This window comes from Bos grunniens, chromosome 18, assembly GCF_055505025.1.
Source record: "Bos grunniens cultivar Pamir isolate PY7600 chromosome 18, Bosgru_T2T1.0, whole genome shotgun sequence".
Taxonomy (NCBI): Eukaryota; Metazoa; Chordata; class Mammalia; order Artiodactyla; family Bovidae; genus Bos; species Bos grunniens.
This window is the reverse complement of record NC_141182.1, coordinates 1978394-2001128: the sequence shown is the minus strand read 5'-3', so window position 1 is coordinate 2001128 and position 22735 is coordinate 1978394. Positions and strand designations below refer to the sequence as shown.

Here is a 22735-nt window from a genome sequence, read left to right as displayed (position 1 = left end):
GCTCGCCCTGGCCTCCTCTCACAGTGAGCCAGGGCTGCTCAAAAGTCGCTCCACTCCAGGCCCAAGGTATAATTTCCTCCCACCTGCTCTGCTGCCCCGCATGGTATTCCAGGAAAACCAGCCATGTTTATTTTCAAAGCCCAGGAGCCGGAATTGGGTCTTTTGTTACCTGGAGCAGAGCAGGGCTGTGGGAATTGAATTCACAGGGCCAAGATGGGAACTAAGGCAGGTCGGCTCTCGATCAGCCGCGGGTACCCTGTGCTTGCTGGGTGACCTGGGGCAAGGCCCTGAGACACACTGACCCCAGCTTCCCCAACTACAGACTGAGCACCTCGTCTTCCCTGCCACGGGCTGTTGCAACAACCAAGTGAACTCAATATTTGAAGCTGCTTTGTAAACTCTATAGAAAAAGATCCCCATTTTATTAAGCATTGCTGGGATCCAGACAGGGTGCCCTTGAGGTTGTCTGGTCATCTGTCTGAGAATAAACGCCCCAGGCCCTGAGACATCTAGGGGGACACCCAACCCCAGGCTGGCTTTGGGGTTCTTGTGCCTGACCCTGTCTCCACGCCCCAAAAGGTAACCATGTTCTATCGTGTTCCCCGCCCTCACCCCCAGCCGCAAAAGCCAGGCCCACTGGCATCTCAGGAAAGCTTCTGAGGAATTGACACCTGGCCTGGCCCAGGGTTCAAGGGTCACACAAACTTCAGGAGGAGGAAGCACCTGGCTTGCAGTCCTGTCCCCTGTGAATGGCTGAGTAACTTTCAGTCTGCCCAAGGGGGACACACTTTTATTTTCTAGGAGCTGTGGGCACCTTCCAGCTGATTCTGCGGGGACCCTGCCAGCCAGTGTAGTCGGGCCTCGGAGCACCAGGGCAGCCAGCTGCCCTTCTGCCTGTGGGCCCGGAGGCTGACTTGTTCCCTGGGGACTGCAGCCACCAGGAGCATCACGTGCTCCCTGCTTTCCCCGCTCCAGGTCGGCAGTCACGTGGGTGGGGGCACCAGGGCTGGGGCCCAGTCCCCCACATCGCTCAGAAGGACCGTCCTAAGGTACCCATGGAGTAGCCCCCGCCCACTCCCCTATAAACCCACGGCCCTGGTGCCCCCACCCACCGGTGGCACCTGACTGGTGTGCGGTTACCACCTGCTTATGTTTAATTCATGGCTGGGGGTTGGGACGAGCTTCCCAAGAAAGGAAAGAACTCCCCTGGGGTCTTGCCCAGTTCCTGCCTGCCCATAGGGTACGAGGCCCCAGCCTCCTTGGGCCAGGGGCTGAGAAGAGAAGCTGCTGATGAGCCTGGAGGACACTATTCCAGCCTGGGCATTGCTATTATTCGTTAATCTGCAGCCCTGGAATGTCTGCGGGCCAATCAGCAGTGTCTTCGAGGGCTCCCCGAGGGCTCCAATAATCCTGCAATGATTAGCAAGGGCCACGGGGTCACTGCGAACCACTCAGTAGGTTGGTCGACTGGCTGTTGGCGGGCGGGCAGGCGGGCAGGCGGGCAGGCCCACGGCCAGGGGAGGGAGGGCGCCCCGGGATGGGAGCTGTCTGCCTCCTTCCATGCCAGCGCTGACAACGGGGGCTGTCCAGACACCGATTACTCAGCAGCCTCCCCTTTGTCTGCCAGCCCCGTGCTACTCCTCAAGATCGTGAATAGCTCTGTCCAGTCTGGGAAGTGAGCTGGACTGCTGAGCCAGGCAGAGCCCAGAGCCACCACCAGGCCCATGCTGAGGCTGGAGCCCTCGCACAGGCCTGAAGGCCACCGGCCTGGCCTCCTGCCCTTGCTCCTAGCTCTCCTTGGCACAACGTGGGCAGGGGTGCAGCCACTCCAGCTGCAGGAACAGCAGGTTCCAATGCCTGAAGGTAAGGGGGCCACGGGGTGAGGGAAACTTGGAGATGCTCTGAGGGTCCTGGGGGCTTCCAGGAGCCAGTTCCCAGGCCTGAGCCCAGGCAGGCTGGTGCAGTTGAAAGAGCCACCCCGGAACATTCCGGGGGCCTGAGAGGGGTGCTGGAGGATGGAGCTGGGGCAGGAGAATGAAGGGGCATGGGCCCCAAGGTCGGGGGGAGGAAGAACAAGGAGGTGCCCTGCAAGCGGCAGGGGAGACTGGCTAAGAGGAGCCCCAGGCAGAGGGGCTGCCGGGACCCCAGGCTGCGGCCCTCCTCATACCCAGCACCCCCACCCCCCGCCCCGGGGCACATCCCCTCGTTCACCCCACCCCAGCTCTCAGCCTCCTTTACACCCACACCTGTCTGTCTCAGTCCCCCTCCTTTCTCCGCCTCTCTCCTTCTCCCCATCCCTCTGCTCCGGTCCCCCTATGTGCCCACCAGCATCTGCCCCGTCTAGGGTTTTGCTCCATAAGTGCAAGGCTGCATCTCATTGCACCGCGGTGGCCCCAAGGGCTGCTGCCCAGGTGGCCTGACCTTGTCTCCCACCCTAGTCCTGAGCAAGAAGGAGAGCTTCCTCCTGGTGTCCCTGCACAACCGTCTGCGAAGCCGGGTCCACCCGCCTGCGGCCAACATGCAGAGAATGGTGCGTACCCTTACCGGCCCGGCTCATGGGGCGGAGGGGCGACCCTGACGGGCTGGGAGGCCGTACTGCGGCCAGGCTCTCTTGCACCAGCAGGGCTGGAGGGGTGGCCGCCCCTGGCCCACAGCGGGCCAGCCGTGCCTGATCACGGGGAGAGCCACGGCTCCCTCCTCCCGGAAAGACAGCCCTCGGGCTTTGCTTGCATCCCTTCTCGTTGCCCCGGAGACCGGAAGACATGGATAGAGTGGGGTCCCCTCCTCCGGGAAAGCGGAGGTCACAAAGGCGTCCCAGCGGGAAGGGAGGCTCGTCGGGGCGGGAAAGGCAGCCCGCTGGGCGGGGGCGAGGGCTTGTGTGCGACCCAACCCTGCTTCTCCAGCAGTTTATCCAGGCGACCAGGAGGGGCCCCTTCACCCGGGCCAGGGAGGGGGTGCAGGGTTTCCCAGCACTCCCTCGGGGCTGCGGAGTCGGAGGTGTCACCTTGGGGCCCCCCCAGTACAGCCCCCGGCTGCTCCCGCCCACGTAACGGTCCAGGGAGCGAGGGGGGACCAGCGTGGGGCCGGCCAGGTTCCCCATGGCTGCTTCCCACAAACTCCTCCGAGGCTGCGTTGACCTTGAGCGCTCGGGGTCAGTTTCCCAGGAGGTGGGGGCGGGGCGGGTGGGGGCGGGGGTCGCCTCTCCCCTTTCCCGCCTCTGCATGTGCTCAGCCCCTCCCCCGGGCCCAGGTCCTGGCTCCCGACTCCCACACGCACGCAGCCCTAGGGCCTGGAGTGAGGGTGCTTCTGGTCAAGCCCTGCACTTCCCACGGCCCTTGTGCCTGAGTCTAAGAAAAGAGCACCTCTTTAAAAACCAAGTGGAGCCCCACGGCTCAGCCTCTGTCACACGCACAGCTCTGGCCCTGGGCACCCATGGGAGGCTGAGGCCCTGATGGGCCCCGTGCAGCCCCCATCAGCAGTGAAATCTCAACCACCGTCTGCTGGGGTCAGGCCCTAAGTGCAGCACTTTGCTCCCTGCAGCCATGTAATCCTCACACCATCTTATCCTGTGGGTACCTTATTACCGCCCCCTCTTTTTTTGGCTGTGCTGCATGGCTTGTGGGATCTCAGTTCTCCGAGCAGGGACTGAACCAGGGCCCTGAAAACCCAGAACCCTAACCACTAGGCAACCAGGGAGCTCCCACCTTACTATCCCATTTTACAGAAGAGTATGTTCAGTCTCATGGAGATTAGGAGACGGCTGGAGGTCACACAACTGGAATGAGGTGGCAGGGCTGGACCCGGGCATGACAATAGAGTGACACATGTCATCTTGGTTGCTGAGGCCCCTGTTTCAGAGGAGGGGGCTGGTGGATGGAGGCAGGGACGCCTGGTTGGGGAGAGTGGATTGGCTCCACTCCGGAGAGCTCTGCCTGCTGAGACCAAAGCAGAGGCCCTGGAGACCTCTTACACCCTCTCGGGTCCGGTGTCCCAGCTGGAGCCCCTACACACTCCAAAACCAGAATTAGGGAATAAGACCCAGCAGCATGGCTGTTGCAACTTTTTACATCACAGAAGAGACGCCAAGAGGGAGCCTTTCTTTTTCTTTTTTTTTTTAAGAGGGAGCCTTTCTGACAATGACCAGGGCCAGGTTCACCTAGCACAGAACCAGTTCGGAAGCCGTGGGCACGGCAGAGCTCACGTTAGGGATGGGAAAGATTACAGCAGAGGCCCACCCCATCACCTGGGCTAGCACTCGCCCCCAGGAACACCCGGCCCCTTAGTGGGGTGGAGTCCTGGGCAGGGCCTGAGGGTCCCATCACTAGAGGCTCTCAGTGCTGGGCGAGCCCGGCTCTGGGATGGGGGGCCAGATGGGCAGGTGGCTTTCCCACAGCCTGGAGCGCCCCCTGCAGGTCCTGCCTGCCTTTCCCTGGCCCCGAGGATGCGGGCGAAACCAGCTCAGAGCGCTCAAGCCGCCAAGCGTGATCCCTGCTCGAGGGCTCTCCTTGTAGGCGCGCGGCCTCTGGTCGTGCTGCGGTGCCGAGCAGGGGTGGGTCAGTCGGGCCTAGCCCGGGGCCCCTATTGATGCTGCTGTGTGTGCCCCCCGCCCCCCAGGACTGGAGCGACAGCCTGGCCTGGCAAGCCCAGGCCCGGGCGGCCCTCTGCGGTGCCCCCGCCCCGAGCCCGGCCTCTGTTCCGCGGGCCGCCCGGCACGTGGGCTGGAACGCGCAGCTGCTGCCCGCGGGCTCTGCGACCTTCGTGCACGTAGTGGGCCTGTGGTTCTCCGAGGGGCGGCAGTACAGCCACGCGGCGGCCGAGTGCGCCCCCAACGCCACCTGCGCCCGCTACACTCAGGTGAGGCCGCCCTTCTCAACCAGGGCCCCTGCCCTGCTGGGCTGCTCCGAGGGTCTACAGTTTGTCCTAAAACTGGTGGTCGCTTGTCCTCCCGTTGCTGCTGCTGCTAAGTCGCTTCAGTCGTGTCCAACTCTGTGCGACCCCAGAGACGGCAGCCCACCAGGCTCCCCCGTCTTGGAATTCTCCAGGCAAGAACACTGGAGTGGGTTGCCATTTCCTTCTCCAGTGCATGAAAGTGAAAAGTGAAAGTGAAGTTGCTCAGTCATGTCCGACTCTTAGCAACCCCATGGACTGCAGCCCACCAGGCTCCTCCATCCATGGGATTTTCCAGGCAAGTGTACTGGAGTGGGGTGCCGCTGCCTTCTCCAATCACTTCACATCTTCAGATAATATTTGTAAGATTTGCTTCCATTGATTTGAGCAAGCATGGGAGATTCACTATGAATAAACTACAATTGGGGGGCATCTGGGGTTACTTTTTTTTTAACTATTCCAAGTCACACCACAACACATAAATCCCAGCTCAGGCCCTCTTGGACACACGGGTCCAGAGTTCCTCTAAGATAGCAGTCCCCAACCTTTTTGGCATCAAAGACAGTTTGTGTAAAAGACAGGTTTTCCACAGACTGGAATTGAGGGAGATGGTTTCCAGATGATTCTAGTGCATTGCATTTATTGTGTACTTTGTGTCTATTATTATTCCATCAGCTTCACCTCAGATCATCAGGTACTAGATCCTGGAGACCGAGGACTCCCGCCCTAGGATACACTTAGAAGGGGAGTGGCTGGGTCAGAGGGAGCACGCACGACAGCCTTGCTACCTGTTGTCAAAGTGGTGTCCCCTACTCCACTCCTGTCCGCAAACCAGTTCTCACTTCCCAGGACTGTCAGCTCCTTAATTTTTGCCGCCTTGATGCTGTGGAACACTCCCTCATTCTGTTTTTAATTTCCATTTCTCTGATTGCCTGTGAGACTGAGCCTCTTTTCTGTTCTGCTTCATTGCTGGTTAATTTCATCTTTCCCTTAATAACTTACAAGCATCTTTTCTATATTCTTTATACTTTTGTTGGTCATATTGGTTGCAACCATATGTTTCTAACATATGGCTTGTATTTTCTCTTTGTTTATGTGACTTTTTGTAAGAAATCTTCAGAGAATTTTAATATTAATGTAATCAAACTTCTCGTGTTTTTTATTATGGTTCATCCATTTGTTGTATTATGTTTAAGAAATCCTATTCAACTCTGACATCAGGAAGATATTCTTTCTTTTCTTCCAAAGTTTAAATGTTTTCCTTTTTTCATATTGAAGTCATTAAGCCACCAGGTGATGTAGAATTTCATTTTATCTTTTTTTTTTTTTTACTTCTGTATTAAGTATTGACTTTTTCCCCCACGGACTCTAATGCCATCTCAGTCATATACCAAGCTCCCATATCTGCTGAGTTCTCTCTTCTTGTTGCTTTTTTTTTTTTATTACTCTGAACATATGTGCTTTAATTATTATGGCTTCATACAAAGCTTTTTGACAGGAAAATCCCCCATCTTATTATTATTGTTCAAAAGTTTCCTGACTATTCTTGATTCTTACTACTAATTTTTTCATATGAACTTAATAAGTAGCCTTTACAGACGTTTCTTTCCAATCTATAGCCTTACCTACTTCCCTTTCCTCCCATATTATTTTTAAGCAAATTTTAGACTTCTAATTTTATCCATAAATAAGCATATATGTCTAAAAGATAACTTTTTCATTCCACACTCTACCAATGTAGAGGGCCCAGGTTCAATCCCTGGTCAGGGAACTAGATCCCACATGCCACAACTAAAAACATCTTTCTAAAAAATAATCACAATACCAACATTAATATATATTTTTAAATGTTAACGCTTCCCTGCCTTCCTACTTGCAGGACTGTAATTCACCTATGTACCGTCTGTTACAATAGTTAATCAAACACTAAAATACTTATGTATTAGTAAACAGTTGTTACCCCACGTTCCCAGAAGGTACCTGTCCTAGCCTCTTCCCTGGAACACCTAGGATTTCTCCTGTATCTAGAATCAGAGCAGGTGTACTTGTCACAGTAGTGGGTCTCTAGGATCCTGCTCCAGCCCAGCACCTATTCTGATTAACAAGCCGCTTGACCACCAGGGAAGTCCCTCCATTATAATGTCGTCTTTGACTTTGAAGTGTATGCTTAAATTTCCTAACTAGGTTTTCTCCTTTGTTGTTTAGTCGCTAAGTCATGTCTGACTCTTTTGCGACCCCATGGACTGTGGCCCGCCAGGCTCCTCTGTCCACGGGATTTCCAAGGCAAGAACACTGGAGTGGGTTGCCATTTTCCTTCTCCAGGGGATCGTCCCGACCCAGGGATCAAACCCAAGTCTTCTACATTGGCAGGAAGATTCTTTACCACTGAGCCACCAGGGAAGCCAGGTTTTCTCCTTTACTTACTTCTAAATTACTTCCTTTAGATTTTATTACATTGAATTCATAGAATGTGATCTGTAAGACATAGGTTATCTGGTAGTTATTGAATCTTGCTTTGCAGCTATTAGGCTTCCCTGAGAGCTCAGCTGGTAAAGAATCTGCCTGCAATGCAGGAGACCCCAGTTTGATTCCTGGGTTGGGGAGATCTGCTGGAGAAGGGATAGGCTACCCACTCCAGTATTCTTGGGCTTCCCTCGTGGCTTAGCTGTTAAAGAATCGATCTGCAATGCGGGGAGATCTAGGTTCAGTTCCTGGGTTGGGAAGATCCCCTGGAGAAGGGAAAGGCTATCCACTCCAGTATTCTGGCCTGGAGAATTCTATGGACTATATAGTCCATGGGGTCACAAAGAGTCAGACAGGACTGAGCAACTTTCATTTTCACTTTGCTGTTTAGTGAGGGATCAATGTCTGCAAAATTCCATGCACTCCTAAAAAGAATGTACATTCTCTACTTGTTGGAGAGATATATATATGTGATTACACGGGCGTATCTCCCAGCCTCATGCTGGTCATTTTTAGTAGCTACTGGAGTTTGCTGGGCTATTCTTGGGTATTGACCATTTGTGTTATTTCCAAGTGGTCACTGATTCTAATACTTTAAACCTAAGTTTTGAATACTAGTAAAAACCTGTATCAGGTAGCTATTGATGCCTGACACACTATCCCAAAATTTAGCATCCTGTGATTTTGCAGCTTGGCAGTTTGGGTTGGGCTCGGTTGGGAGTTTCCTCTGGTCTTGGCAGCACTCACTCTTGCAACCGTAACCAGCTGCTGGGTAGGCTAGGAGCTGGCTGTCCACAGTGGCCTCAGTGGATCCTCTCTGCCCTCTAAGGTTCTTCAGCCTCCAGCAGGCTTGTTCACATGGTGGCTGAGCATGAGAGAGAATGAGTGGAAACTGCAGGGTCTCCTGAGACCTAGGTTTAAAACGGCTAGACTATCATTTCTCTGGCATTGTATTGAGCAACACAAGCCATGGGGCCAGCCATTTTCGAGGCGTGGGAGACTCCTCCTCTTGATGCAAAACCACATTTTGTAAAGATGGGCTGTGGGGAGTCGTGAAGTGTTGGGGCCATTTTTGCAACCGTCACAAGGCCTTTGATGTCCAGGTCTTCCTGTTGCCACTCTCCTCCAGCCATCCAGTCTCCCCGCCCTTCAGGTATCTGCAGACCCTCACCTCCCCACCCAGGAGGCCTTTCTAGACTATTCCCATCCATCCTTATAGCCCTGCGCAGCACAGCTGCTCTGCTCCTGGGGTCCCCAGGGAGGTGACAAAACTGTTTATCTGCCCGGTTTGGGGCAAAAGTGCCTGCCCTCCCCGGGGGAGCATCCTGCAGGCTGCAGGTCCCCAGACTGGGAGTGGAGGGAGGCCCACGACAGGGTGTCTGAGCCTCCGTGTCTCCTGCAGCTCGTGTGGGCCACCTCGAGCCAGCTGGGCTGTGGGCGGCACCTCTGCTCTGGGGCCCAGGGCGAGCTGGAAGCCTTTGTCTGCGCCTACTCTCCCGGGTAAGCCCCCTGCATGGCAGAGCCCTGCCGTCTCCCGCTGGGCTGCAGGGCAGGGGTGCTCTCAGCCAGGGTGAGACACCCACACACCCATAGGCCTTTACCCCTGGGTCTGCACCCCTGGTGGGAGAGAGCAGCACCCAGGATTCTGGCCATGCAGAGCATGACTTCTGCTCAGTCGCCCCTTCCTGGAAGCACCATCCTGCATTCAGGAAATCTGTCCAGTATTCGTTTGGAGGTCATCTTTTCTCTCCTGGGAAATCTCCCTGTCTCACCCAGCTCCCTGACTCCCTGGCGGGGCAGGAAGGAACTGACAGGGGCTGCGGGCAGGCAGCAGGGCCTGTCCCTGCCACGGCCAAGGCCAGGTCCTTGCAGCCCTCCGCTGCTTGCTTTCGCAGAGGGAACTGGGAGGTCAATGGGAAGACCATCGTCCCCTACAAGAAGGGTGCCTGGTGTTCGCTCTGCACGGCCAGCGTCTCGGGCTGCTTTAAAGCCTGGGACCACGCAGGGGGGCTCTGTGGTAAGTGCCCCCACCAGCGGGTCTGATGCGGTGATGCAGAGGAGGGTGGCAGGCTGTCCCAGAAGCCCTGGCCCTCAGCACCCAGGGAGGCACCGGCCTGACCTGCCCAGAGAAGGCCCGCTCAGCATTTCCTTTCTGTCTGACCAGAGGTCCCCAGGAACCCGTGTCGCATGAGCTGCCGGAACCACGGCCATCTCAACGTTAGTACCTGCCACTGCCACTGCCCCCCTGGATACACAGGCAGATACTGTCAAGGTGAGGGGCACCTGGAGCCGGGTCGGGGCACCCGGGTGAGTGAAGCGTGCACAGCGTATCCTCGTCCAGTAGGCATCCACTGAGCACCAACTGTCGGCCAGACCCTGAGCCCTGCAGGGGATTGCAAGTGAAACCGGATCTGGCCCGTAGGCTCTGGGAGGGTGCAGAGAGGGCAGCTGAGGATCCCGGCTGGATTCCTTTTCTGCCCATCGCCCAGCTCTGTGACCACGAGCAGCTCCCCGCCCCCCAGCTCTGATTCGCTTCTCTTGACAAGATCAAACCAAAGATGCCAAAGAGCACAGAGGAGCCCCGGGCGGGTTTCTTGCTGGGGTTGGCATCCGTGCACATCTTCCATCCTGGCAGTGCGGTGCAGCGTGCGGTGTGTGCACGGCCGGTTCCGGGAAGAGGAGTGTTCCTGCGTCTGTGACGTCGGCTTCGGGGGAGCCCAGTGTGCCAGTGAGTCCTGCCACACAGCCCACCCTGGGCCCCTCAGTGAGGGCTGGGTCACACCCGGACCAGCCCACAGATGCCCATGGTGTGCACTCTCGCCCACTCCCTGAGTGAACTTGGCCATGGTGGGGGGGTCTTTACACCCCAGAAACAGCACTGCTGCAATCACAGATTATCTTTTTTGAGAGAGAGAGCTGGTTGTTACATATTTACCAGCTTGGGAGCAGGTGGCCAGGGAAGGGGCACCCTGAGCCTTAACACCCTGCAGGACAGGAAGCATGACCTCTCTGAGGTTCTACACAAACTCAGGCTCCCCTCCCGCCAGCCAAGGTGCGCTTTCCCTTCCACACCTGCGATCTGAGGATCGATGGAGACTGCTTCATGGTGTCCTCGGAGGCGGACACCTACTATGGCGCCAAGATGAAATGCCAGGTAACGCTCACCCCACCTTCCTGCCAGCTGCCCCCTTCATGGAGGGACCCTGTCTTAAGAGATGCATTCCTTCGACCTCTCAACTTACTAATGCTGGCGAGCAATCCCGATGTCTTTAGGACACTGAGCAGGTGAAACAAACCCTTCCCAGGCTGGGACCCTGCCAGAGGAGAGGTGGGCAGGGGAGAAGAAGGCGGGAGGCTTTGGTGGGGATGGGTGGCTGGGGACAGCCTGGCTGGCACATAGGTTTGACGTCCGTGGCCACAGTGGGCAGCGGGAGGGACAGGAGGGGCTGGCCTGCACTCTGGGGTCAGCGTGACCCAGAGTTGGGGTTACAGGGCAAGGGCGGGGTGCTCGCCCAGATTGAGAGCCAGAAAGTGCAGGACATCCTGGCCTTCTACCTGGGCCACCTGGAGACCACCAACGAGGTGACCGACAGTGACTTTGAGACCAGGAACTTCTGGATCGGTGAGTGCCTGGGTGATATTGGGGGGGGGTTGCCGTGTGTGTCCACGCGCGTGCAGTGCTCGTGGGGCTGGGACACCCACGCCCCTCCAGGGATCTGCACTGTGGTAACCCGGAGCCCTGCCAGCAGTCAGGGCGTGGTGAGGGCTCAGAGCCCAGAATGGAGCCACAAGTCAGGCTGATGCATCCCCTCCCCAGGGAGAGAGCTGAAGGAGAGGAGCCGGAAGTGCGGAGCGGGGTGTCAGGGCTGGGGGCCTACTGGGCATCGGGCAGCAGGCTCCAGGCAGGCCCTCAGCCCAGGGAGCGGGCGGGGTCCGGGGACCTCGGGTGCGGGGCCAACCTTGGCTGCTGTGGCCCAGGGCTCACCTACAAGAGCGCCAAGGACTCCTTCCGCTGGACCACGGGGGAGCACCAGTCCTTCACAAGCTTCGCCTTTGGGCAGCCAGACAACCAGGGGTGAGCCCTCTACTGCCCACCTTCCCACTGGGGCCTGAGTGCTGAATCCTTGGACACGACCAGACTCCCACCCGCCTGCCTCCTGCCCAAGTGCCCTGAGGGCCTGGGCCTCCCTGGGGCCCTCATGCCAGGAGGTGCAGGCGCGGCTGGGTGTGGGCCTGGTGCTGGACGAGGCACATCCCTGACCCAGGGCTCACTTAAAAGACAGGGACCCCAGAAGGCTGTGTGCCCCCACTGTCCCCATCGTCCCCTCAGAGGCCTCTCCATCTCCCTCCTATCTACCCTGCCCTGCCCCCGGTGCCCCCTCTGCCTGCATCAATACCTAGCTGCTCTCTGCTGGCCACCCTCCAGCATCAGCCCTCACACTCGTCTGCCCACCAGCCACCCTGCACCGCCCGGCCTTCAAAGCCCGGGGATGCCCCGGGCAGGGGTGGAGGGGGTCAGGGGGTGCACGGGGTAGGGGTGGAGGTCAGGGGTGCCCGGGACCAGGGTCAGGGGATGCCCGGGGCGGGGGTGAAGATCAGGGGTGCCCGGGGCGGGGGCGAAGGAGGTCAGGGGTGCCCGGGGTGGGGGCAGAGGTCGGGGGTGCGCTGGGCGGGGGTGAAGGGTGTCAGAGGGTCCGGGGGCGGGGATGGAGGGGATCAAGGGGGCCCAGGGCGGGGGTGGAGGGGGTCAGGGGGTCCCCGGGGCGGGGGCGGAGGAGGTCAGGGGTTCCCGGGGTGAGGGCAGAGGTCAGGGGGTGGGCGGGGCAGGGGTGGAGGCGGTCAGGCTGTGTGCCCACCTAGACTCCCGAGCGCCCCTACCTCCCTGAGAGCAGCCATGCCGGGCCTGGGCCCGCCCCTAGACGGCCTCGGCCTGGTGGGAGGAAGGACACAGCCTGTCCGATCCCCGTTGGGGCCTGGGGGCGGGGCTGGGGCGGGCCTGGGGGCGGGCCGTAGCAGCAGGCGGAGGCGCCCCTGAGAAGGGAGGAGCTAGAGCGGCTGGAGGAGCAGGTGTGGAGACCGGGGAGCCGGGTGGGGGGGGGCTCCGACTCCTAGAGGCCCCTGCGAATTTGGAGTGGGGCACCGGGAGGCCCAGGCTGGGCGCAGGTGGCCCCCGGGAGGGGGCTTGGAGCCTCTCCCCGCCTCCTGCCTCCCTCCTCCACTTGAGCACCTCCTCGGCCCGCAGGTTTGGGAACTGCGTGGAGCTGCAGGCGTCAGCCGCCTTCAACTGGAATGACCAGCGCTGCAAAACCCGCAACCGCTACATCTGCCAGTTTGGTGAGGGCCTTCCCGTGGCTCCCTGCCTTGGCCCCTGGCCCCGGGGGTGCCGGGCAACAGCCCTGCAGTGTCTGAACACTGGGCCCGAGGCTATCCTGCCCATCCTGGGCCTGCAGGCCCCTGGAGCCCGGAGCGGGAGACGGCCCCCGTCCACACAGACCCGAACTGCACCCGGCCGGGGATTTCTCAAGGTCCCTTGTCTCCGGCCACTAACGCCGTCACACTGGGCCCTGCTGGGTGCGCCCTGATTCCCTCAAGCGCCGTGAACTGTGAGGGCAGAGGTGAAGCCTCGCCCGGCCCCGCAGCCCCTGCTGAGGGATCTGGAGCTCCCTGGGGGTCCCGTGGAGGCCATTTCTGAACCTGGTGCGGCAGGGCCCCATCCCAGGACAGTCACCGGCCCTTGTTCTTCCTCTTCCTTTCCAGCTCGAGAGCACATCTCCCGCTGGGACCCAGGGCACTGAGATTCAGCCGTGCCCCTCCCCAGCCAGGGCCTGGACGCACAGCCCCGCTGGCCTGCCTGCCCTCCCCTGTAGAACCAGGGCCTGGCTGGGACTGCGGCCAACAACCAAAGAGGTCTCAGACCTTGCAGGATGTCGGGCGGGGTACAAGAGAGGCCGACAGAGGCTGGTGGAGGAGGAGGGGAGCGTGGGTGCCCGCACCCCCGGCCTGCTTTTAATTGGGAAGATGGGGCTTAATCAGGCCCTGAAACAGGAGTCCGGACCAGCAGGGAGAAGCGCCTGCTCCAGCCCACCCAGGCTGGACCCTCTGGGCAGATGGAGGCTCCCCCACCACCCACGGTGCACCCCACAAAGGATTAAACTAGGTTATGGATGAGCCAGACTTGCACACGCCCATTGTGAGTGGGGGATTCAGACCACCCAGAATGGTTCCGGCAGACTGGCCTCCTCCCACCCGCCCCGCTCCCTGCTTACCCACAGGACCCAGGCCCCCCTCCGGAGGTTTTCAGACCCTCGGTCCTGAATAAGGCGCAGACTCAGGAGCCTCACTCGCACCCCTGACTTCTAGCCCCTCTCACCTCTGCCTCTGTCTGTGGGCTTTGGTTTCTGTTCACACCTCCCCCTTTATTCTTACGGCTGCTTCTCCGCGGCTCTTCTTTCTTTGTGATTACCTGAACTTGGGTCTTTGTGGCCCCATGGCTTCCCTGTTCCTAGGGTGGTGAGAGGGTGAGTGCCAGCAGGTACTACCATCCGTGTCCAGAATGGCGCATGGCTGCTCGTGCAAATGTCGAGTCACTGTGCTGGCTGGAAGGACTGGTATGGCCTTGGCTTGTGGAGCTGGGAGAAGCAAATCAGTCGGAGTTCTTGGTGGCATCCAACAGAAACACAGAAACTGCTCTGGCAAGTCATGACAGAAAAGGAGCGTATCAAAAAGGCAATAATTTTTTTAAACAGGCAAAGGATTTGAATAGACAGTTCTCCAAAGAAGATGTACAAATGGCCAACAAGCACGTGATAAGATGTTCACCACCACTAGCCATTAGGCAATCCAAACAGAAACCAGAATGAAACACCAGTTCACATCCATTAGGGAGGCTGTTAGCAACAAAACGGACAGTAACGAGTGTTGATGACGGCAGGGACGTGTTGGGGCCCTCGTACATTGCTGGTGGGAAAGTATAGTGGTGCAGTCACCGTGGAAAACCGTGTGGCGATTCCTCGAAAGGTTAAGCACCACTACCATATGACCCAACAACTTAACTCCTAGGAATGCACAGAAGAGACATGAAAACAAGTTCTCAAACAAATTCTTAAACACAAAATTCACAGCAGCATTATTCACAATAGCCAAAAGGTAGAAACAACCCCCAAATCCATCAATGTTTAAATAGCTAACAAATAGCAGTGCATACATGCAATGGAATATTCAGTTCAGTTCAGTTCAGTCGCTCAGTCGTGTCCAACTCTGTACGACCCCATGAATCACAGCACGCCAGGCCTCCCTGTCCATCACCAACTCCCGGAGTTCACTCAGACTCACGTCCATCCAGTCAGTGATGCCATCCAGCCATCTCATCCTCTGTCGTCCCCTTCTCCTCCTGCCCCCAATCCCTCCCAGCATCAGAGTCTTTTCCAGTGAGTCAACTCTTCGCATGAGGTGGCCAAAGTACTGGAGTTTCAGCTTTAGCATCATTCCTTCCAAAGAAATCCCAGGGCTGATCTCCTTCAGAATGGACTGTTTGGATCTCCTTGCAGTCCAAGGCACTCTCAAGAGTCTTCTCCAACACCACAGTTCAAAAGCATCAATTCTTTGGCGCTCAGCTTTCTTCACAGTCCAACTCTCACACCCATACATGACCACTGGAAAAACCATAGCCTTGACTAGACGGACCTTTGTTGGCAATGTAATGTCTCTGCGTTTCAATATGCTATCTAGGTTGGTCATAACTTTTCTTCCAAGGAGTAAGTGTCTTTTAATTTCATGGCTGCAGTCACCATCTGCAGTGATTTTGGAGCCCCCAAAATAAAGTCTGACACTGTTTCCCCATCTATTTCCCATGAAGTGATGGGACCAGATGCCATGATCTTCGTTTTCTGAATGTTGAGCTTTTAAGCCAACTTTTTCACTCTCCACTTTCACTTTCATCAAGAGGCTTTTTAGTTGCTCTTCACTTTCTGCCATAAGGGTGGTGTCATCTGCATATCTGAGGTTATTGATATTTCTGCTGGCAATCTTGATTCCAGCTTGTGCTTCTTCCAGCCCAGCGTTTCTCATGATGTACTCTGCATATAAGTTAAATAAGCAGTGTGACAATATACAGCCTTGACGTACTCCTTTTCCTATTTGGAACCAGTCTGTTGTTCCATGTCCAGTTCTAACTGTTGCTTCCTGACCTGCATATAGGTTTCTCAAGAGGCAGGTGAGGTGCTCTGGTATTCCATTAAAAGGAATGAAGGGGACTTCCCACTAGGGGTGGTCTAGTGGCTAAGACTGTTCTCCCAGTGCAGGGGAACGCGCAGGTTTGACCCCTAATCAGGGAACTAGATCCTACCTGCTGCCACTGAAAGACCCTGCATGCCATAGCTAAGACCCGATGCAGCCAAACAAATATTTTTTTTAGAAAAAGGAATGAAGTACTAATACAGGCTACCAGGTGGATAAACCTTGAACAGACTATTTTAAGTGAAAGAAGCCAGTCACAAAAGATCCCATATTGCATGATTCCATTTATCTGAACTAGTCAGAAAAGGATAAATCCAGAGATGCAGACTGGTGGATGCCAAGAGAAATGGGAAAATGAGGGTGTGGGTTTTATTTTGAAATGATAAAAATGTTTTGGAATTTAGAGTTAGTGGCTGCAGAACATTGTAGATGTATTCAGTGCCACTGACTTGGTTAATTTTATGTTATGCAAATTTCCCTTCAGTTTTTTTTTTTTTTTAAAGACAGTGGTTGGTCACAGGACCCCCGGTAGAGTGAGAGTCGCACTGGGGGCCTGTCTGGCCAGAAACAGTGCTCCAAGCTCTGCTACAAAGCCCGTCTGGGTAGACTCCCATCCAGACATAGGAAGTGCAGAGCCTACCCCACAGCAGCAATATGGGAGCCACCTTTGTGGAGACTGAGGCTGGCAATCCAGCACCCTGGTGAGCCTCTAATGCCCCAGATGCCGTGTTTCCATTCAGCTGCAGCCTCCCCCACCAGCGGGCCTGGCACTACGGCACTTCCCCACCACCGTGTTTTCTCAACAACGTGACAAAGGACACACTGGAAGCGAGGCAGCTGACCACGGCGGCGCCTCCGTGGTGGGTCACAGACCAGCGGCATTGGCATCACCTGGGATCTTGTTAGAAAAGCGGGTTTTCAGCTGCTCCGAAGCTAATCTGAGTTCTAACCAGACCTCCAGCCACTTCAGATGCAGGCTCAGGTGCGACAGCCTGACAGAGGCAGTGTCTGGGTCTAAAGTCACCTGATTGGAGGACAGGCTCTGACACTTGCGAACTGTGTGACTTTGGGCAACTTATTAACACATAGGGGTCCCGCTGTCCCAGTCTGCCTGGAACCACCCTGGTTTCAGCACTCACAGTCCCAGAAACCTGGGAAGCCTCTCTGTCCCAGACAAACAGGACAGTTGGTCACCCTAAAACATCTCTCTGCCTCGTGATTCTTTTCCGTAAAATGAAGAAGATAAAGCGAGTTAATACATCACGGTGTTTGAAACAGCCTAGTGAGAGTAAACGCTGACGAATGTCAGCTGGGCTGAGCCAATACCCTCACTTCTCAATTCCTCCATCAACATTAGACCATCTAAACTTCATTTGTTAACCTAATAAAATTGTTAAATAAACAAAGTGTTTAAACTGTCCCTTACAGAATAGTAAATGCTCAGTAAGTTTCAGCTATTCTTATTTGTATTTTTATTATCTATTAGCTAGTATCATTGGGCCACGATCGAGCCCACGGGTTTTGGTTTTATATATATACAGTTTATTTGGCTGTGCCGGGTCTTAGTTGCAGCATGCGGGATCTAGTTCCCTGACCAGGGATTGAACCCAGGCCCCCTGCGTGGGCAGCATGGAGTCCTAATCACTGGACTAGCAGGAAGTCCCAAGTCCAGGTTTTAAGTGACCATCAGAGCAAACAGTTAGAAGCATCCCAGACACTCATGGTAGCCCCAGTTCAGTTCAGTTCAGTTGGTCTCGTGGTTCTTTCGGTGTTCCAATATCCTTCTTCCAGATTTGACGTCATTGGTCCCTGGGGGCCTGCCGAGATCTGCCTTGTTATTCAAGTCTGGAGAACATAAGGGGTAATGGGGCAGGACACACGGGTCTCCTTCAGGGCAGGGGCATTCCAGAGTGTATTATTTAAGGAAATGCTAACTGCTGACCTGGTTGCACAGTGCAAAGGGGAAGGGAACCCAGGCTGCGCAGGGCCCCTGGTACCTGCAGCACACGGCTCCCCACTCACCCAGGGCGCTGGCATTCAGGGGGTCCGCTCGGGAAGCAGGAGGGTGGGTGGTCACTCAGAGGATGCCACAGGTCAGTGCACCCCCTGCCTTCTGTCGCCACTGGCCACACCTCAGCCACACAGCACACTAAGCGCAAGGGAGGGTGGGCACGTCCACCTAGACGTGTGCCCAGGAGGAAAGGGATCCGGGTTTGGCAAAGAGCTAGTGAATTTCTGCTTCCCAGACCTTCAGAATGACCAAGAAGAGTCCTTTTGGCCCACAGGGGAGCCTCTGCACGGTGGGGTCCTGAGTCCACCACACCTTTCTGCTAGGCTGATTCTAACTGCTTCAGCTCTTGGCTCTCCAGTTTCCCTAGTTAGAGACAGAGAGAGGGTGTGAAGCCACCTGAGAGCATCATTTTATGCTGTTGTTTAGTCGTTAAGTCGTATCCAACTCTTGCAACTCCCTGGACTATAGCCCGCCAGGCTCCTCTGTCCATTGGACCTTCCAGACAAGAATACTGGAGTGGGTTGCCATTTCCTTCTCCAGGGGATCTTCCTGACCCAGGGATTGAACCCGAGGCTCCTACATTGGCAGGCAGATCCTTTACCATTGAACCACAAAGGAAGCCCGATGTCATTGTATAGCCATTGATTAGGTCTTAAGTTTGGGTTGTAACTCTCTGAACCTTGCCACCAAAGGTTTAAAAATTCCCTGATTTTCAAACCATGTCTTGAACCCAGAAGCCTGGAGCCTCCAGAGCCAGGTCTGGAGCTCACCTTTTTTTCCTCTAAGCTGCTGGTGCTGCTAGCACAGCGCCCTGCCCCACAGCCTCTGATTTCAGAGTAATCTTCATATGCCTCTATGGCAAGAGCCACCAGGCCCCGAAAGCCGGTCCTAGCTGGGTGCTTTGTTCTGGGCACCACAAGATTAGCTGTCTTGCCATGGCATGCCGTGGGCAGTTAGTGTCCTGTCCCCTAATGCTGGCTGGGTTGTCACTGGCTTCTGGCCGTTTGCCAGCCTTACATCACCCGCATTTCCCACAGGGCTTCTGGTTCCATCCACTTCTGGTCCTATTTTTGTTATCAACCAAGATTCTTACTTTTAAGTAAGAGAAACTGAGTCTGGTGACTAAGCAGAAATGGAATTTGTCCAAGATACTGGTTAGTTCCCAGGAGTTCTGGAAGGTTGGAGGGTCAGATCTGGAAGAAGCGCCCTGCCTCTGCTGGGCACAGATGCCACGACAGACACCATCACCCGGGGTGGACATGCCACCTCCTTTGAAAGCTGGCGGTAGCTGCTGCCGCTGCTGCCATCAACTGCTAAGATGGGCTTCTTCCACCGGCAGCTTTAACTTAAAGTTAAAGCTGGGCGAGTGGGTCTGATCAGAGGAGCCAGGTCATGTGTCCAGGCCCTTGCTGCAAGGTTAGGAAAAGGAGGCAGAAAGGGGCCTTTTCAGCTTATTTCACAGCAGGCAGGCTCTGTCTTAAAGCTGGAGGATACTTCTAACATAGGAAGGGGTCTTCGATGTGGGACAGCCGAAAGAAAGACTCAGGTTCACGACAAGAGGCCACTTGGCGCCTGGCACCTTGGCCTGCAGCACTGGCCTTGTTACCCCATGCTCTAACCAGGGGCCTCTCCAGCCTTTGGATTCTGTGCAGGGTGAGGTGGGTAACAGGGCACCCCTACACAAAGGCAGTGAGGCCTGGAGGTGCTGACACAATCGGCCCGTCAGTAAGGGTCTTTCAGTAAGTCCTCCAACTTCTTGGAACACCGTGGTTTCAAGGCAGGGGACTGAGATCTCATTACTCCTCTCAAGTTGCTCTCCATGTGACCCTGGGCACCTTCCAAGCCTTTCTGTAAGATGGGGAGCATCGGGATTTCCCTGGCGGTCCTGTGGCTAAGACTTCACCTTCCAATGCAGGAGGTACTGGTTCAATCCCTGGTCAGAGAACTAAAGATCCCACATGCCACAGAGCAACTAAGCCCAAAGGTCCCTTCAGATCCAAAATTAAATTAAAAAAAAAAAAAAAGATGGGGCACATATACCTTGCAAAGTTGTTATAAGGATTAAACAAGATGATGGATGTAAAGTTTGTAGCACAATGCCTGGCAAATAGCTGGAATTCAATCACTGTTGGCTGCCGGTTACAACTGTAACATGGGGGTGATACGATCACCCTTCCCTCTCTTCCTGGGAGCTCTGTGAAAACAATGGACTATTCTGCACATCTGTGAACTCGGGGGACGTGCCTGGGAATCAGCGTGGGAACTCTGGGGACAGCTGTTCAGTATGGCCGCCTCCGTCAGCTGCTCTTCTCTTCTCTTACTCTTGCCCCTTCCGTCAGCTTGGCCTCTGTTTCAGCCTTCTTCTTTCTTCCCATCTGACTGCCAGCCTCCCCATCCTTGCATCATCATTATGACTCCCATTCATTAACTGTCCTACCCACATTCTGGGTGCTCAAGCTTTTCACAACCAGGGGGAATGCAAGAGGGTGTCCCTTAGGAAATCGCTCTGGGAGTCTTTGTAAGAGGTGAACACGGAGCAAAGACCTCTTCCCTATTTCCTGGTTCTTGGCCCCTATGATTATGAATCACTACACTGTCTCCTGTACCTTACGCTATACATCAACTATATTTCAATTTTTTTAAATGAAAAATAAGAAGAATGTCCATGGTGGTCCAGGAGTTAAGAATCTGCCCTGCAATGCAGGGGACACAGGTTCAGTCCCTGGTCTGGGAAGATTCCACAAGCCTTGGGCAACGAAGCTCTTGAGCCACAGCTACTGAAGCCTGTACAGTCTAAAGTCTTTGCTCTGCAAGAAGAGAAGCCAGCACACGCAATGAAGAGTAGCGCCCCCACCCCACCCCTCCCGGCTCTCTGCCAACTGGAGAAAGCCCGCCCAGCAGCAAGGAAGACGCGGCACAGTCAAAGATAAATAAAATTTAAAAAAGAAGACTCAGCTTTTCTGAGTAAGGTCTCATAAAGACAGAATCTTATTGTTTCTTAGGCAGAGTACATTTAAGGCAAAGAAACTCTGCCTTCTTCATAGAGAGGAAAAACCAAATTCTAATTTTGTACCAGTGTATTTTTGATGTTAAAACTCATTTTAGGGACATCCCTTGTAGTTCAGTGGCTGAGACTCTACGCTCCCAATGCCGGGCGGCCCAGGTTCGATTCCTGGTCAGGGAACTAGATTCCCACATGCAACAACTAAAGACCCTGCATGCTGCAACAAAGATCAAAAGCCCCACGTGCCACAACAGACCTGGCATTGTGAAATAAATAACTAAATATGAAGACAGCCTGAGCCTATTTGATTAGCAAACCCAGACCAAGAAAGTTGCATATTTACTTCCACTATTGACAATTCTGAAAATATGCCTGTTTTTATTCACACCAACAAACTTAAGCTAGCTTTTACTTATCAACCATTATTCCAGATCACATGAACTGGAAAAACATGTGAGTTAGTTTCTATATTTCTGAGAGTATACTTAATTTATACATGCTTAATTTTATTTTAAGCCAACTAAATAGCGCTCCTTACAAATTAATTTTGGCAACACCATCTGAAGGCAGAAAAATATCACATGCCTGTAACATACACACGTGAAAGTGAAAGTGATGTCGCTCAGTTGTGTCCGACTCTCTTCGACCCAGCCCACCAGGCTTCTCTGTCCATGGGATTTTCCAGGCAAGTGTACTGGAGTGGGTTGCCATTTCCTTCTCCAGGGGATCTTCCTGACCCAGGCATGGAACCCAGGTCTCCTGCACTGCAGGCAGATGCTTTACCCTCTGAGCCACTAGGGATGCCCAAATAGACACACATAATATGCAGGCAGACATAAAGATCTTATAGCTTTTCTTTTAAAAAAACTTTAGCCATGTCCCAGGTATAAAACTCAAGTCCAAGTTATTTTTTCTGGCAGATGGAATAAATTAATGTTACCTGATCAGATGGTCAGTTTTTCATCAAAAATTTTTTATTCGCCTGTAGTAAGAATCCTTTTAAAGCTGTGGTTTTTTAAAAAAAATTTATCTTTTAGAAACTTCTGCATACCAATTGAAGAATGAATTTAGTTGTCTCGGAAAGGTTTGGAATTCTCTCTTTTATGGGTGCCCCTTTGAAAAATGAAAGTGTTTTTGTGACCCCGTGGACTGTAGCCCACCAGGATCCTCTGTCCATAGTATTTTCCAGGCAAGAACAGAGGAGTGGGTTGCCATTCCCTTATCCGGGGGATCTTCCCAACCCAGGACTGAACCTAGGTCTCCTGCATTGCAGGCAGATTCTTTACCACCTAAGCCACCAGACTGGTACATAAGGAGTTCCCTTTAGGTGAACTTATCTAAAGCAATGTTTCCCCAGGATGGCCATTATAACTCTAAATTCTCTAAAAGTTCACCTATTTTTCCAGAAAGGCACAAGTGCTTGTCCAAAAATTAGGTGAAGCTATCTTGCCTTTGGATTCCCTAAAATGTCTTAATTATGAGGGGCTCTGTTTTCCAACTGGAGAAGGAAATGGCAACCCACTCCAGTGTTCTTGCCTGGAGAATCCCAGGGAGCGGGGAGCCTGGTGAGCTGCCGTCTATGGGGTCGCACAGAGTCGGACACGACTGAAGCGACTTAGCAGCAGCAGCAGCTGTTTTCCAACAGCTGTTTTAAAACATTAGGAATCACATGTTCTCCCTGCTTTTGAACAGGAAGGGTGACTTACCAGGGAATCCAGTCCAGTGGTTAGGACTCCATGTTTTCACTGCTGAGGGCCCGGGTTCAAGCCTTAAGATTCCACAAGCTGCATGGAGCAGCCACCGCCCTCCACCAGCCCCTGCAAAAAATAGCAGGAGATATTAATAAAATCCCCATGAGATTAATGTCCTCCTTTGTTAAAAATAGTTCTTTATCTTCCTTCTTCCTGCTGGTTATACAGGCTGCAATGAGTGCTACATGTGTGCAAGCTCCCTCTTCAGAGTTCCCCCAGTCCATTTTTAAAAATGAGATTTGCTTTACATATTTTCAAAGTGATCAGGCATTGTTGCCCTACATGGTGAACATGGGTGTGTTTCTCTGGACACTGTGAATATGAAAGTCAAAGAAAAGACATGGAAAGCCAGACGGCATGGAAGCACAGCTGTTTTCTTAGTGC

At 54.4% G+C, this 22735-nt stretch overlaps 1 protein-coding gene across 2 annotated transcripts; it reads left to right on the top strand.

The window, feature by feature from the left end:
- The first annotated feature begins 1449 nt into the window (after nt 1–1449).
- On the top strand, nt 1450–15218 carry LOC147352908 (C-type lectin domain family 18 member A-like). 2 transcript variants are annotated; one of them, XM_086349836.1, is made up of 12 exons: nt 1450–1863; nt 2439–2530; nt 4615–4854; nt 8753–8850; nt 9246–9367; nt 9515–9622; nt 9986–10078; nt 10398–10504; nt 10843–10972; nt 11329–11425; nt 12593–12684; nt 13108–15218. In XM_086349836.1, exons 1-12 carry the CDS (start codon nt 1725–1727, stop codon nt 13143–13145), a joined length of 1356 nt encoding a protein of 451 aa, XP_086205962.1. In that variant the 5' UTR covers nt 1450–1724; the 3' UTR covers nt 13146–15218. The 2 variants fall into 2 exon arrangements, with proteins under 2 accessions (XP_086205962.1, XP_086205961.1); XM_086349835.1 differs by lacking the exon at nt 13108–15218 and having other exon boundaries at nt 1454–1863; nt 12593–13074.
- Nucleotides 15219–22735: the final 7517 nt, after the last annotated feature.

What these genes read in the sequence shown, in the direction of transcription:
- LOC147352908 (XM_086349835.1), top strand. Translation starts at nt 1,725, where the DNA reads ATGCTGAGGCTGGAGCCCTCGCACAGGCCTGAAGGCCACCGGCCTGGC. An exon ending in GTCTGCGCCTACTCTCCCGG is followed by an intron (nt 8,851 to 9,245) that starts GTAAGCCCCCTG and finishes TTGCTTTCGCAG; the next exon opens with AGGGAACTGGGAGGTCAATG. An exon ending in GACCAGGAACTTCTGGATCG is followed by an intron (nt 10,973 to 11,328) that starts GTGAGTGCCTGG and finishes GCTGTGGCCCAG; the next exon opens with GGCTCACCTACAAGAGCGCC.